This window comes from Apis florea, unplaced genomic scaffold, assembly GCF_048593485.1.
Source record: "Apis florea isolate Af1SG1 unplaced genomic scaffold, ASM4859348v1 contig_2897_pilon, whole genome shotgun sequence".
In the NCBI taxonomy this organism is placed as follows: Eukaryota; Metazoa; Arthropoda; class Insecta; order Hymenoptera; family Apidae; genus Apis; species Apis florea.
In genome coordinates this window covers 3,618,247-3,636,061 of record NW_028256665.1, presented here as the reverse complement: position 1 = coordinate 3,636,061, position 17,815 = coordinate 3,618,247, and the positions used below count along the sequence as shown (strand labels likewise).

Sequence of the window (17,815 nt, the reverse complement as noted above, 5' to 3'; positions counted from 1 at the left end):
TTTTCCGTGATCGAATGATTTTCAATATTTCAAGACCGTGATACGGTCTTTTTTTTTTAAACGGTGAAATTGATCTTTCTATATGAAAAAGGAATTTTATCTTCTTTTTTCGATGGGCATAACATTGATAGTGTTTCAATGGTGTTAATAATTAGTTTGAAATTAATTTATACAACAAAAAATATTTGCCAACAACAACGTAGAAATTGAATTGAAATATATTTGTGTTTAGTGAAATTTTTCTTTCTAATGTTTTTTCGAAACCACGGAATTTCCATTAAACTGAGAAATGTATTATATTGTAAGTAGAAATGGGTGTAAGTTTGCGTAAATTTTCTGTAAGGTATCGTATAAGGTTGTACTAGACGTAACGTTACGATTATTATTAAGATATGTACCTAAAGTTTAAGCATCATGCTCTCGGGCATCGAAAAACCAAATGTAATTATTCATTGTGATGCATTATGATCTATGTAATATATTGCAATAAAACTGTCTATGCTAATTACTTCATATCTTTTGTGGTTCATGAATAAAATTCATACGTAATTATACGAAAATTTTATATTTACATATAATAATAAGAATGTACAAATTAATCGAAAATATTATTTATATAATTATATAATTTAAAAATTTAATACATTATCATGAAAGAAAAATATATTTATTTTGTAGATATAAAAATAATTTTTAAACAAATTACGATATTTTTTTTTTTCTTCAAACTTGAACAATAGCTTTACCAATATTCTTTCCTTCTAACATTTCAACAAATGCATCAAACATATTATCGAAACCTTTTACAATGGTTTCGTGATAACGAATTTTTTTTTCACGTATCCACTGAAGATTTTTCTCTATACCTTCGTTCCAACGATTGTCCCAACGAGAGACCAAAAAACCTTCTACCTTTAATTCATTAAATACCATCGTCGGTTGAAGAATCGTCGCTTTTGGTAACGATAAAGCATCAGCGTGATAGGAAGAAATAGATCCACAAACAGCTACGCGACCATTGAGTTTCATTTGATACATAACAATGCTAGAAATATCTCCTCCCACCTATTGTTATACAACATACGTAATAATAATAAAATTTAAATGTTATTTCATTATATTAAAGAGACAAATTGTACCTACATTGTCAAAATAGCAATCGATTCCCTTTGGTATAGCTTTTCTTAAAGCAACATCAAGATTTCCTTCTTTATAATTAATAGCATGATCAAAACCAAGCTCTTTCACAAGCCATTTACATTTTTCATCTGAACCAGCAATACCAACGACAGTAAGTCCAAGAATTTTCCCTATTTGACCAACATGAGAACCAACAGCTCCTCCAGCTCCACTTATAACAAGAGTTTCACCTTTCTTTGGCTTACAAATTTCCAAAAGACCAAAATAGGCTGTATTTCTGGAATAACAAATATATTATATTATGTTATTTATATCAATCCAATTTATGAAAAGATATTAAAAAAAAAAAAAAAAAAAAAAAACCCAATATTCAAATAATTTATACCCTGGCATTCCTAACATTCCTAAATATAAGGACATTGGCAAGTCTTCTATATCACGAAGTAGCCTTGGTTTTCTGAATTCATATTCTGCATTACAACGAAACGGATTTACAATTGTGTGTGATCTCCAGCCGACATCAGCGATAACCTTTTTCCCCACTGGAAAGTTTGAATTCTTTGACTCAATGATTTTGCCTATTTGCGAGCCAAGCATTATTGAACCCACTGGATACCTTAGCATATAAACTCGCATATAAGGATCCACGGAAAGATATTCTGCTTGAATGAGGAATTCTAAAAGTAAACGAAATTATACATGTTATATAGTTTTTAATACATATTATATTGTCAATTAAATAAAGAATATTATATATAATATAATATAAGAATATAATTAAATAAAGAAATGTTTATTAAAGAATAATTATAATAATTTCAATTTTTTATTTTTATTTTATTTTATTTCATTTTTTTTTTTTTTTTTTTTTAATAATCGTCATGTAAATTTTATTATGTACTGAAAATCCTGAAAATTTACGCGTAAAAATTTAAGCGAAGTCACTAAAATTTTTCATTTTTTTTTTAATTTATTCAAATTTTTTGAAATATGTTCAAATATGAAATTTAGCAGATATAAGAATTTGTATTAGGAAAACATGATATGATAGGAGGTTGTTCGAGAAATTTTTCCAAGAATTTTCGATAATTCTTGGAAATGACGTCGCATTCTCGGAAACTTTAAAATTCTTCGAAATGACGTCAAATTCTTGGAATTTTCCATGAATTATAGATTGAATGAACGAAATTTTTATCCAATTTCTCTTTATATCAGAAAAATGTAATGTAATATAAAAAGGATTTTTATATATTTATCATATATTTACCATTCTCATATTTAATTTTTTATCATTTTTCTTAATGTTGTCATTTTTTTTAGAATTTTAAAACATTCTTCTCACAATATACATAAATCTAGATATTTACGTCTTGCATACTTATCTTCTATCATGAAAATTGCTATTTTTAATGCGTTTTTAATCGTTTTTTTAATTTTTAAAGAATTCAAGAAATTGAGCATTTGTATTCTATTTTTATTATTTGGAATATTTCGTTTGATTTTGCAAATATTAAAAAATATTTGAAATAAAACACAAATAGTTTTAAAAAGGAAATAACATTGTGTAATTATTTTTCTCCTCAAATAACACAGAAAGTATAAAAATTAACTTATTTAAATAAAATTATATATTTTTTAATGTATAAGTAAAAATGATATATTATTTTCTAAAAAAAATGGAAACAGATAAAGCACAGATAAAGTACGGAATAAATTTAAAATTAAAAATATATTTTTTTTCTCATATCTTGGAAGAGAACCAATAATATCTATATTTTTTTACATTAAAGATTAAAATACATTATAATTTTAAAAGAGAAATGATAAAAGTGGGTTTAATTGACATTTTATATTTCGACTGTAATCATTACGCGCCAAGAATTAACATATATAAACAATAACAATATAAACAAAGAGAGCAAATAGTAGGAGAAAGATAGAGATAGAGTAAAAATATTGATATCAACGCCATCTTCAGAGTGCCGCAAATGAAACTTATAAAGAAAGGACAGAAAATTGTGCGAAAAGGATAGAGATATAGTAAGAATTGACCATTAGCGTCATCTCTCGAGTATCAAGAATATTTCTTTAAAGATAGGGTAAGGTAGAATAAGAATTGAGAATCATCGCCATCTTTTGAGTATACAGAGAAATAAAATTTAAAAAAATATTCTTAATACTCGAGAGATGGCGATGATGGTCAATTCTTGTTTTATCTCTATCCTTTTCTCACAGTTTTCTATCCTTTTTTTATATGTTTCATTTGCGGCACTCTGGAGATGGCGCTGATTTCATAATTTTTAACCTATTTCTGTCCTTCTTTCATTATTTGCTCTCTCTGTTAATATTTGCTCAAAAATTTATGCATTCAAAAAATATTTTCAAATAGTTAACTTTATTACTTTCTAAAATTAAAAATTAATAAATAATAAATAATAATAGAAATAAAATATAAACATATTATATATATTATATTATTGTATATATGTATATGTATTATATGTAAATATACATATACTTGTAAAAAATACTTGTAATAAAAATGTATAAATATCTATATATTAAAAATTAAAAATTTGTTACATGTTTATTTAGATACACATAAAATAATGCGTGAAATATGCACTTTTAGTATATAGGACTAATCGAAGTATAATAAATAAGAATTAACATAATATTAACAATTGATCTTCAAATGACTTTAAAAATTTTACATTTAACATTTTTTCTAAAAATACGTTATTTTACGAGACATTTAAATTTATCTCATAAATATCTCCATAAATATATATGTTAAATATATTATAAATATATAATATGAAACAATGATATATATTATATAATAAATTTTTACCTCCATTCTGAAGACTAGGTAATTCTTCTTCAATTAATTGTAAATCTGATTTCTGCGGTTTTCCGTTAAAATGTTTTAACACGATAAATTTCCTTGCTTTTATCATTTTATTTTAATATTTGTAATAAATAATAGAAAATACAATTATTTCGTAAATTTATTTTTTACAATTTCATGCAATCCACAATACGATTTAAAAGAATATCTTGAAAATAATATGATAAACTTGAAGATAAATATGATCATTCATTACTATGAAAAGATAAATGCATAGTCAGTAAAATATTTTATATATGCAAATATATCAGTTGTTATCCTACTCTAATAGATGATAATTGCTACTGGAAATTATGAGGAAGTGACGATTCTAATTCGAATCATATCAATGAAATATTAAATTTTTCAATTTTAATTTTTTTTTAAATTTTATATTGTAGAAATATAAAATTTAAAAAATATACAATTACAATATCATATCTTTCTCAATAATACAAATTATAACAAATATACAAGGTACATTACATAATGTATTACATAATATAAACATTATAATAAAATTATATAGTTATATATAATATTTATATATAATACTTTATATATATATATATATATATATGTGCTAATTGTGAGATTAGTAAAAAATAATACGAGAATATATAATTATATAATTAATATTTTATTTAATACATAATATATTGCTTTACATAGATAATACATATATATCATATAATGTTTAATATGTACTTAATATTTAATAACATATTTAATAATATATATAAGTTATTTTAGAATAAAAGTAAATATAATATTTATAACATTTATACTTTTATAATTTTACTATATTTAATATTAATTTTAAATTTATATGTGATATTATTATATTTAAATGAATATAAGTATTATTTTAATTTTAACATATATTTTTTATTAAATAAATATATTTAAAATTTTTTATTAAATTATTATGATTTATTAAAAACATTTATAATAGATTATAATGCGTATAATAATATATATGATTTTTTTTTAATATTTTGAATGGAAAAATCTATTTTTTTCTTTTTCTATTATATTTTAACTTGATTATTTTATAACAAAATTAATATAATAATTATTATTATACATAATTATTATCATTATATTACAATATAATATATCTATATTTTAACTAATGTTATATTAAAAAGAAATACTTTATATTAGATTTAATAATTATGTCTTACTTTATTTATATATATATTGCAAAAAAAAATTTCATTAATTTCATAATATATAATATTACATTACGTTTATTTTATTTTACAATATATTTTTATAATATCTACTTCTTATAATCTACTTATTTTATATTATAATATATTATATTATTAATATAATATAATATATTATTTTAAATTAACTAATAAATTATATTTTTAGAGAATAAGAATTTTTTATTCATTAACAAAAATCTAATCTATTTATTATATTTATTATAAATAAATTATTATAAATCTATTAAGTTAAAATTTACGTGAAATACAACACTACATAAATAATGTTTATTTTGTTTGTTTTAAAATATTTAAAAATTGTACTTAAAATGATTAATTATATAAAAAAAGATTCTTAAATTACACTATAATTAGTATAATTATAAATTAATTTATTAATAACAGAATATTATATATTTTTATATTGTAATATTAACTATGCAAAATATATATATTTATAATTTAAAAAAATATATTTAATTATATAACATAAAATACTACTTATTCTTTCATTAATTTGCATAATTTTTTATTATGTTTTGATATAATAAATCTCATAATTTTTATATTTATTTTAGTATAATATAGATATAAATAAACTTATTAATGTTTTCTACAAAATACTATATGTATAAGATTTACAATTTAAAATAAATATTTAAAATATAATTATACACTTATAATACACATGTTCTAAATGTACATCATTAATATTTTTTATATGTTTAAAACTTTTATATAAAAAAGCAAAAATAATAATTTAACTTAAAAAATATAACTAAATAAAAAAGTTTTTTAATATTTTGCATAATTTTGCTAATATGATCTTTTTAAATACTTTTATATTTAAATTCAATGTCTTATTTATCTAAAAGACAAAGAAACATTAGAAATATGCAAGTACCTGAAATCATCCCATATTTGGGTTCGAGTTTGGATTTAAAAAAATCAGACAAACTCGAACGAGTATCTGTAAAATTAGAATGAACAGAATAATCCAATTTTTTTGAAAAATTACCAATACTTGCATATACTAGATAATATATATATATAAATAAATACTGGAAAATGAGATATAGGAATTTTATGTTTTACATAATATTGAATTATTTACTAATTATGTAATTTACTTGATGAATTAATATAATGCTATTATTAATTTCTTATTAATAATATTATTAATAATAGATTTACAAAGACTATTTTTTAACATGTTGTATATTTATATTTTAGAATATTGTTATGAGAATTTAATTTATAATAAAATTATATTATAACTTAAATTATAACTTATATTAAAATTATATATTTTAAATAAATATACAACATGTTTAATGATACTAAGAAAGATTAATTAAAATTTGAAAAATCTGTTTTGAGCTTAATAGATGGTGTAGAGATTTTTATTTGTGGTTTTACAAGATCTACTGGTCTAGGATGTTTTTGTGCTTGTTGATGAGTAGATCTAACTGCATTTTCTAATTTAGTTTTTAATTCTGTAGATTGTGACATTAACATTTTAAATTCCTGAAATAAAAAATTTTATTTAAATAGTTATAATTTATATCTATATTTTCTTTTTTTTTTTTAACATTTTAAGATATATTATAATATATATTATAATATAATTTAGATACCTGAGGATATTTTGGTCCTATTTTATTAAGCCATTGAAAACTTTGTTGATGAAGACTTAATTGATATTTGGAAGCATGTTGTAATTGATCTCCTTCCAATAAATAATTAATTAGGATTGGCACAAGTAAAGTCAACATCTGTATGCCTAGATATTTATAAAAATAAAATATTAGAAATAACAAGTTTACAAAAAATAATAATATATTTATATCTAATACATTTAGACAAATAAAATATATTTTATGATATAAAATATAATGGAAATATGTTACATTGCATAATTATAATGTTTTTCTACACACCTTGCAAAAGATCTCCTGAATAGCATGTAACATATTTTTTATCAGCTTTTTAATATTATACTAATTTGATATTAATATACTATTGTATATTGAATCTATAATAAATGAAGAAAATAATATAAATAAATATACATACGATGTGAAAGATCAGCAAGTCCTATAAGAGCTTCAACTGTATTAACACATTCTAAAGTGAAAGACAATCCCACATCAGTTGTAACTTGTTTACTCTTATCACTATATAAATATTCTACTAATCTTGGAGCTAATGCATGGATATAAGGAGTACTTATTATACGTTCTGGATGTAAAAATATTGTTCTCAATGTTTGAACGCATTTTAATTTAACCTATAATATTTCAAGAAGTAAGAAATTGTATATTAAATTATTAATGATACATAAAATATTTTTAAAATAATAACCATTATATTTTCTGATTGAAAAGCGTGTCTAAAATGATTTATACACGGAAACTGTAAGTTCGGTGCACTCACAACTTCAGGCGATGCATGAAGAACAAATACTGCAATTCCTAACATCATTGCCACTTCATCCATTTTTGTTTCATCATTTCCTATGAATGTATTTTTAAAAATTATTAATTAAAAAAAGCGTCTTATTATAAAAATAAATCTTATGTAATTTTAATTTCAAATACCAGTTTTAGCGAGGTCGATAATTTTAGCAAGAGCGCTTTGTAAAAGACTTGTCCATTGTTCTTTACTTTTATGATCTTTTGCATATTTATTTGTAATAAGATTTTTTATGCAATGCAAAGCTGCATGAACTGGTGCATCTGATGTTGTTTTATTGCATTCATTATCAGTACGCACTGCAGTTTCTCTAATTACTCCAGTTGATAAATATAATAATGTTGGTAAAATTGCTATTGCTCCTAATGTTTAAAAATATATATTAAAAATAAATATTTAAAATTAAATATTTTATTTAAAATTAAATATTTACCTTGGGGAGAACAAAGAGTAGGAAGAGATTCCATTATATTAAGTGCAGCAGCTATAAGTTTCCCACTTTCTTCAGATGGCATATATCCCTTTTGAGATAAAATTGCTGTAGTTCCACCAGGATTAGGATTTAATGCTGGTATTTGTCGAACCAAAAGACATAAACACACTTCTAAAATAGCAAATACTAATGATTTTCCAGGAATAAGTTCACCATTTTCTTCTCCTTCCCCTAATAAATCTACATCTTCAGTTTCATTGCTTTCTTCATGTACTGGTGCAATTTCTATTACAAAGTAATATATATATATATTTAATAATAATTCATAATATGCCAATTTAAATAAAAAAGAATATTATTTATTTTTACCTTTCAATTTAGATTTCTTTTTTTCTATTAAATCTTCGTGTGCGGCTTTCATTATTTGTTTTAAAACTTCCATTACTATCATTTGAATCATAAAACTTTCTCTTGTTAGAAGCATTCTACAATAAAATACTATAAGTTATTAATTATAATATATACATTTATATATTTATATTTATATAATTTAAAAAAGATACCTGTGAAGAACATTACATAATTCAATCGGTAATGAACGATCTGTAATTAAAACTTTACGAGCCCATGTAGAATCTAATAGAGTATATAATGCATTTAAACATGTTTCTATATTTTGAGTAGACTCTGAAATACGAGGACTGCACAAAGCTTCCATACATATACCTAAAATTTTTAATAAATATTAATAAATATGGAATAAATAAAAATAATATATAATATTATTTTATATATTTCTATTATATATTATATATTTTTATAATGTATTATTATTATTTAATATAATAAAAAATAATAATGTGAAAAAATAAAGATTCTTAAAAAATAATTACCAAATAATAAATGAAAACGTTCAACATTTGTATGAGTATTAGTAGAAACATCATTATTATTATTGTTATTGTTATTGTTATTGTTATTGTTATTAGTTGCATTTGATATTTTCACTTCATTTTTAGTTTCTTCCAATTCAAATCCTTTTGCATTGAGCCAAAGTGTTGCAGCATGTAAGATTGGGGCCCATGATTCAGCATAATGAGGTCGAGCAGATTCCATTGTATCTGTTGTATAAAAAGCTCCACCATCATGTGGTAATTGACTAGAAAATTCTAATAAAATATTGATTTATTATTATAAATAATAAATTGATTTATTATTATTACATAAAAACATATAATTTAAAATATTATGTATAATATAAAAACTGATTATACCTGAAGGTAATGAAAGTAATGCATGATCTTTTAGAGCAGCTAGCCAATATTGGCTTAAACTTAATAATTCTGGTTGCACTAAACTTAATAAACTCTCAGTCTGAAATTCAAATTTTCCAAAATCTTCAGAATTATCATCATCAATTTGATTTAGATTTTGATTAAATGTATTTTTACTATTCAATGCAGAACCATCTTTTATCATAGCAACTACATATACCTAATAAAGAAAAAAAAGAAAGAAATAAATAAAAATTATTAAAAGAAAAATTTTATCTTTTACCTCTGCCCATGCTTTTAAAATTGCTAATCTTTCAAGTGTTAATAAACTTTCATTATAAAGTTGTGGTCGCGTATGTCCCTCTCTTAATTTTTCTAAAGAAGATACAAGTAATTGATGTACTCTACGAAGATCATTGAGATCTCTAGCAACACCGCTTCCAATCCAAGCGCTACATGCTTCACATGCTGCAGCTGTAACATGTGATGCTGTTTCTGCTGAAAATGCCGGTCTCAATGCAGCTCCAACCTATAATAATTAATTAGTAAATAATAATATATATTTATAAAATACATTTAATATTTCTATGTTAATTACTTGTGCTTGGAACTGTTCAAGTAATAAATGTCCAGGAAATTCTGGTTCAGGAACTTTAGCAAATTTGTCTATGATTTCTTGTAATGTTTTTAATCCTTCAAGCCGAAGAGGATCACAATCACTTGTTGCTGCCATAAATGCCATTCTTACTAAATCAGAAAGATGTAATACTAGAAAATCACCTGTAATTAGCAAAATTTTAGTATATAATATTTGAAAATATTAAAAATAACTTAAAGAATCATACTTCTGCCTTTAGATATTTGCATTTCTTTAGCTAAGGCAAGATCAAAGTGTGCGTGTTTATTATTTACACAAGCAGCAACAATTTTCCTGACACATTGTGCTGCAAAAACTCTAGTTGGCCATCGTGGCGTAATAGTCAGCCGTTGTTTTGTAGATTCATCAGCATGGAATTCAGCTTGATCATCGTCTCCTTCTACATCAGCATTATCAATATCTGTAATACTATCTTCGACGTCAATAGTATTTCCTTCTTCGTTATTACACGTATCTATTAATATATTTTATTAATATTATTTAATTTTGCAACGATAAACTTTATTAATATAAGTATTATTATTATTATTATTATTATATATATTACATGATACCTGTTGCTACTGTAAGAACATCCTTACATAAAGATAACCATTGAGATAAATGATCTGCTGCTAGAATTTGCAGCATACTAGTTAGTGTGTCATGGATATCTTTAATTAATTTGCTATCAGTTTCCGTATCTAACATACTAAATAAAACGCCCGGAAGACCAGTTTCTGTTATAACAAGACCTTCTACTATATTGGTATCTCGACTTTCATTAGCTAATGTCATCGCATGTTCACATACTTCTTTTGCTTCTCGCTGAGCTAATTGTCGAAGACAAGATATTGCAGCTTTACGTAAAAGAAGATGATTACTTGATAAAGTTCGCTGTAAAACAAATAAAACAATTTGTAATAGAAAATAAGAAAGTATTTGCATTATTTATATAATATAAATGAAAGAGAAACATAATATAAATCTTACACATAACGTAGGAACGAGAGAAGATAAATTAACATGTCTTGGTGCAAATAAATGTAATTGTTGAAGACATCCTGTAGCTTCTGCTTGTACAAGAGGATCTTGATGATCTTGCATAATTGCACAAGCACATAGAAATGATGAACGTGCCATACAAATTGTTGTTGTATTTCCTAAAAATATATATATATATATATAATAAATAAATATATGCATAGATTGCGAAATTTTCGCAAATATGATCAAATTAACAATAAAATAAAAACCTTGTAATTCTGGACCTATTGTTGTGATAAGAGCTGACAATACTTTTCCTATACATTGATGTACATCAATATAAGAATGAGGAACATTAAGAAGAAGAGTTAAAGCTAAAGATAATGTAGGTTCAACATAGCCTCGAAACATTGGTCCACCAGAATCAGCTATAAGTGCAAGAGCATGTAATGCCCATACCTGAATGAATATAAATCATATTAATTAATGCATGACATTAAAGAACTACATATAGATATATATATTTCAATACTTACTTGTACTACAGGAGATGAATTATCTTGAGCAAGTGCAAGTAAAATACTGACACTTGTATTCAGATGTTGACTAGATCCCATTCCACCTACATATTTATGAAGACATCCTAATGCTAGAGAATGACCAGTTCTACTAGCAACATCACGAGCTGATTTTAAACGATCAAAACTTGTTTGTGCTAATTCTGCTGTAAATTTAGGATCAGAAATAACTTGAGCCATTCTTCCAACAGCTTCTCCCGCTGCCCATCTCAATATAGAATTGCTGCTTACCAAAGCACTCTATAATATAGTAAAATTAAATATTATATTTTAATTATATTTTATAATAAATTTAAGAAAATAAAATTACGATATTAATAATAATAATTATTATATTACAATAATGAGATTAGTAGCAGATTTCTTAACATCTTCTTGACCAAAACCAGTTTTTGCTTCATTAAGACCTTTTAATCCACTTAATACAGCCGTAAAAACATTCATTTGTATAGCTTCTTGTCTACCAGATTTTGTATGTTTTATACATTCACTGAAATGATCTAACATTTGTAATCTATGTTTATTTGCTACACGTGGAAAGATTTGACCAAATAAGGATACAGATAGATCAATGACTGCAACTCCCAAAGGCAAAGGTCCAGGTATTATATCATCCTAAAAAGAAAGAAATAATTTATAATCATTAAGATCTATTTTCATTATATATTTTTAATAAAAAAATAAAATGTTTACTTGTGGTACAGGTCTATAAAGACAACATGGATTATGTTCCAAAGCTCCAGATCCTGCAGCACTATTTGGTTGTAACTAGAACATAAGTATATATATAAATAAATACAGATTGATTAAATTCCATTTTTATTTTTTTACTATAAACAATATGATTATAATATAAAATACAAAATAAACAAATGTAACATATTTATATTGAAAAATTATGTGAAAATAATTATTATATTTTATAACAAATTAAAATTAATATTTTGATTAACTTTTTAATGCTTAAAAAAATAAATAAAACTAAAACATGAATCAATGATCATGATTAAAAATAAAAAATAGAAAAAGAAAATTGTGCAGATGAACAACAAATAACGAAAGGCTTCATAGGACATTACTCACATGTTCCAAATCTGCCCTTCTGTTTGGTTCCATCTGGACATGAGTGGAAATTTAAATGTTAATTTGAATTAACAAATATGTATTTAATATCTTTACAATTTTTCTGCTTTTGTTAATATGTTTTTATATTAATAAATGTTAATAATGATAAATGAGAAATATCTTAAATATTTATAAATATTTATAAACATATATAAACATATATTATATTACATTTGTAACATATCGAATTACATAAAAATACACAGAGAACATTATCATAAAATAATATTTTAAAATATATACCTGATCTTCTATTGTACGATGATCAGTTTCTTGTAACCATGTACCAAGAATCACAGAATCATTAGCATGACAAACAGCACGCAATAATGAAGTAGTAGTATTTCCGGGATTTTCAGTTAATGTAAACTCTGATACTAACATTCTTAAAAGATGTGTATAAGAACCTGTTTAATTTGCAATATATATAATATACATTTTTGTAAATATCATTTCCAAATAATAATTTTTTAAAAAATTAATATTTTCGAATTACTTTCAAAGGTTTGAGGTGGTAATAATAACAGTGTTTCATATAAACGTAAGCGAACCATGGCAGCTGGAGCTTTTAATTGTTGACCATAATTTTTTAGTACAGGTGATAAACTAAAATATTATTTTAGAGTATATAAGAGTGATTTAACATTACATTAAAATACTTTAAAAATATAAAAAAATAACATACTTTGTTAACATTGCCAATGCAGATTCAATTGGTGTTAAAAGTCGTCTTGTAATATCATCATTTAAAAGTTCTGGGCAATGTAATAAGAAACTATGCATTGCAGATAATGCACCAGCTCGACCTTCTAAAGTTACTTGCCATGTGAAAGCATCACCTCTAGCTTTTTCACTTTCCAGTTCCTTATTTGAACGAGGAAAAGAATTTCTCCATAACAATAACATTCTAGGTAATAATCCTTTTACTACTGCTGTTCCTAAATATACAAAACATATAAAAAACATATATAATTTTATATTAAATATAAAATTTTAAATATTAAATATATTTCAAATATATTTCAAATAAATTGATTTAAATTTATCATACCAAGAGTCATTATAGCTCCAATTAAAAGCCATCCAGCATGTGTTCTATTCAACGATAAACGACTGTTTTGACTTGCACTTCTCAAAAGTTCTTCTGCAGTATTAAAAATAATCTAAAATAAAATAGATAATTTTTATTTGATAAAATTTTTCGCTTATTTTATATAATTACATAAAGAAATATAGATATCATTTAAAAATAATTACTTTTCCTTTTGTATGCGGAACGCCAAGTGGTGATAAACGAACGCTACCGAGAACAGCAGCTAATGCACTGCTATATCCAGCTATTGCTTCTGGTGAACTACGCATATTTTCAATTCCATCAACACAACGATCAATTAGAGGTGTTATTTGACTTGGAACTGCTACACAAATGCAACGTAAACACCAAGAAGCTGCAAGTCTAGCTGCTTGACATGGATGAACCAAAACGGCCATAATTGTATCAATTAAATCTAAGAAAACATTCAAATTAATGCAATCAATTATTGAAAACTATTGAAATTAAAATTAGATAAATATAGATAAAATATATGTAAATAAAGTACATACTCAAAGATTGATCAGACAATAAATTACAAGCTGTTGTACCTAAACCCAAGATCAAGTTTCCCATTTCTTGTAATGCACATACTAATAAATGTTGACTAAATAATGTCTCTTGATTACAATCTTTTGCATTTTCTGGACTAAAATCTAAGAATTCAAATATAAAAAAATAAAAAATAAATATATGTATTTTATTAAATAATTACTCAAAAAATTATTTAAGAATTTTAAACAATGAAATTTACCAATAGAATTCATTTGTTTCAAAATAATATGTGCTATTTCTTTACATGCAGCAGCTTGAGCTCCTTCACCCAATAATTTTCCTACAGTACCATGTAATATAAAGTTAACACATTTTCTAGAATAAACAGCATCAACATGTGAACTTGCTGCTTTTGGATTTGTTACAAGATCAAGTACATGTGCAATTAATGTACCAACATTACGTTCAAGCCATGATCCTCCTAACATTTGAACAAATACAACATATGCCTAGTAAAATAACAAAATGAATTAAATTATTTTATAAAAAAACATAATGTTATTTTTTATATTTTTTCTTACATGTGTGACTCCAACTCGAACTTCTCTATTTACACTAGAGTTTCCTTTTATTATCTCTCCAGTTCCTTTTAAAAAGCCTACTCCACCTCTTAAAAATCCAGACATTAAAATATTCAGCACTTCATCAAGTGAGATTTGTTTACTATTCTTATTTTGGGTAACTAAACATTGATAACAATTAATATAATTCTTGACAATGTATAAACAATTAAATATCCTTATTCAAAATACCTGAAGGATTCTTTCCTTTTGGAGTTGGTAATTGTGTCATTGCTACTAATGTGCCAAGTAATTTTGCAATAGCACATCTTACTTCATAATTTGAACCTTCAAATGCTCGAAAACAAAGTGTAGCAACACTTTCTATTTCAGTTGTATATAAAAATGATGCATGATTCAACATTTCTAATAAACACTGCAAATATTATATCAAATATATTTTAAACAATATTTACAATATTTACAAATAATAGAAAATAAATAATATTAAATTACCTTTGCAGCAGCACATCTTACAGCCATTACTCTATCTGTAAGATAATGTTTAGAAACTTTATATATTTCTTTATGTACATTTGTAATTGCAGATCCCATGCCAGCACAAACCTAATAATTCAAGTTTTTTTTTAATGTAATATAAAATTCCAAATAATTTTGACATCTATATAACATTATATATTACCTTCTCTAAAGTATACATAATTTCTATTCGTGTTTGTGATTCTGCAGAACGTAAAGATTTTATTAAAATCTGTACAGTTTCTTCATATGATCTACCCATCATTCTTCCTAATTTTTCATACATACATCCCACACAACATATAGCAGCTCTAATAATGATAAATTTAAAAAGTTATATAATATCTAAAGATTTTAAAATAATAAATGCATTTTAAAATTAAAATTTACTTACAACTTTGTTGGAAGAAAACTTGGTGAATCATCTTTATTTCTGAGAATATCATTACATTTATTAACAGTATCAAAAAGCAAAAATGTATCACCAACACTAAATAAAGTTGCAAGACATCTTGCAATAAGTCTTCGTGTAGGAGGTCCAGGAGATCCTTGCATATGTTTAGTTAATTGTTCCACTAATTTTTGTTGACATCCTTTAATATCACTCTAAAAAGAATATATCATTACAGAAAAAAAATTTTATAATGAAAATATATTATGTATTTATTTTAGATTATAACATAGAACAAATATATTATAACAATTATTCAAATAATTGTACCTTCTGTGCAGCTATTAAAACTTTATCCAAGAAACGTAACCATTCAAATATAAAAATTGGTCTTTTGGCCTCTGGGATTTGATTAAGGGCATCTTCATTGAGAGTCAAACTATGACTCAACTCCATCATCATTTCAATAGAATAAATTTTAATATTTCTTACTTTTTTCTATAAATATTTAATTATATATTATTAATAATTTATTAATAATTTAATGCTATTCGTAATTATAAAATTATATATATATATATTAAAAAATCATAAGAAATTAATTTTATAAAATATTTTTTTATTATGTATTTAATAAAGAAAGAATTATTTATTAAATTATAAAAAAAATAATAAAATTTAATGAAAACATAAATATATACCAGAAAGTCTATATTTTATTAATAAACAAAAAGTATCATAATTTTTTATTTATTTTATATATGTTCTAATCACTTGAATTAGTAACGTCTTGAATTAATATTGGTATTTATTTATATTTTAGATTAAAAAATAAGATAAAACAGGAAATCATTTTATAAGTGACATGTATTTTGATATTTAATATGTATTAATACTATAAACTACCACAATACGGAACAATTTATCCACGTAATTGACAAATCTTAACTTGATTTAGGTTAAGGTAGATCGGTAATCATCTGGTTCAGAAACATTGACAATGAATTATTAAGATTACCTACTCATTTTAATGACACTGTATTTATACAATTATTTATATTCGAATTGGGATTGTATAATTTAATTACTTAAATAAATTAATTTAATGTGAATTAATACTAATTAAAATTTTTTTGTTTTTTTTGCTACAATAAAAAATATTGAATTATTTCATAATACTGATATCTTAAAATGTCTATTATATAAATCTAAACTCCTAAATAATAATAATAATATATATAATTTTTAAATTTATAAAATAATAAATTATATATAAATGTCTTGTAAAAAAATTTTATTTTTTGAAATAAAAAAATTTCGTATGCCACATCATCTTGGCTTATATTTTCTTAATACAAAATCGAAATTTCTGAAAATAAGAAATTAAAAAACAGAAATTTATATAAAATATACACATATATAAGATATAAAAATATAAAAATATATATAAAACTTAATTTTCCATAAAACCATAAAATAAGTTTTGTTGATAAATTAAACAGTGATCAGAAAAATTTCTAAGATCAACGCCATCTCGTATTTGAATACTCAAAGTTCTGACTTGTTATTAGCATAGTAGAATGTATAAAGAGGTATTACTCTATAATAAATAATAAGCAATTAGTTTAATTATTTAAACAACAACAATATTATAAATAAAATTTATACATGAAAATAGTGAAGATAGTTTCAAATGTATCAAATAATCATATTTAGAAATAAATTATTATGATAATATTTAAATTCTCATGAAAAATTTATTGCTCGTCAATGAAGTCAATCTGATATAACATTGCAATCATTAACAAAATAATTAATTAAAATAATTTCATGTTAAAATTGATACAAGAAACTTCTTTGAAGTTCTATCTTCAAGATACAAGCTTAAAAGTTTATAAATTTTTAACAGGAAAGGAGTAATTAATTAATTTTCAATATGGCGATCTATTCTCGATCTATTACGTAATACGATGTGTTATT

General features: G+C 23.2%; 2 protein-coding genes across 5 annotated transcripts; both read right to left on the bottom strand.

Moving 5' to 3' along the window:
- Positions 1 to 546: 546 nt before the first annotated feature.
- Positions 547 to 4,357, bottom strand: LOC100864263 (prostaglandin reductase 1). Its single transcript, XM_003698193.4, has 4 exons — positions 3,995 to 4,357; positions 1,526 to 1,817; positions 1,144 to 1,417; positions 547 to 1,065 (listed from the first exon to the last, which is right to left on the bottom strand). Exons 1-4 carry the CDS (start codon positions 4,098 to 4,100, stop codon positions 724 to 726), a joined length of 1,014 nt encoding a protein of 337 aa, XP_003698241.2. The 5' UTR covers positions 4,101 to 4,357; the 3' UTR covers positions 547 to 723.
- Positions 4,358 to 4,649: 292 nt separating this feature from the next.
- On the bottom strand, positions 4,650 to 16,820 carry LOC100863193 (HEAT repeat-containing protein 5B). 4 transcript variants are annotated; one of them, XM_086907773.1, is made up of 35 exons: positions 16,537 to 16,820; positions 16,166 to 16,333; positions 15,839 to 16,050; positions 15,608 to 15,755; positions 15,421 to 15,531; positions 15,157 to 15,340; positions 14,926 to 15,086; positions 14,604 to 14,853; positions 14,362 to 14,505; positions 14,014 to 14,264; positions 13,808 to 13,919; positions 13,442 to 13,694; positions 13,253 to 13,362; positions 13,000 to 13,163; positions 12,715 to 12,747; positions 12,325 to 12,399; positions 11,971 to 12,246; positions 11,590 to 11,871; positions 11,323 to 11,512; positions 11,060 to 11,229; positions 10,642 to 10,963; positions 10,275 to 10,541; positions 10,028 to 10,209; positions 9,713 to 9,958; positions 9,430 to 9,649; positions 9,049 to 9,324; positions 8,719 to 8,881; positions 8,525 to 8,640; positions 8,156 to 8,440; positions 7,848 to 8,084; positions 7,612 to 7,763; positions 7,324 to 7,537; positions 7,188 to 7,202; positions 6,885 to 7,030; positions 4,650 to 6,774 (listed from the first exon to the last, which is right to left on the bottom strand). In XM_086907773.1, exons 2-35 carry the CDS (start codon positions 16,295 to 16,297, stop codon positions 6,598 to 6,600), a joined length of 6,276 nt encoding a protein of 2,091 aa, XP_086763899.1. In that variant the 5' UTR covers positions 16,298 to 16,333; positions 16,537 to 16,820; the 3' UTR covers positions 4,650 to 6,597. The 4 variants fall into 4 exon arrangements, with proteins under 4 accessions (XP_086763899.1, XP_086763900.1, XP_086763901.1 ...); XM_086907774.1 differs by having other exon boundaries at positions 16,742 to 16,806; XM_086907775.1 differs by lacking the exon at positions 7,188 to 7,202 and having other exon boundaries at positions 16,537 to 16,801.
- Between the last annotated feature and the right edge of the window lie 995 nt (positions 16,821 to 17,815).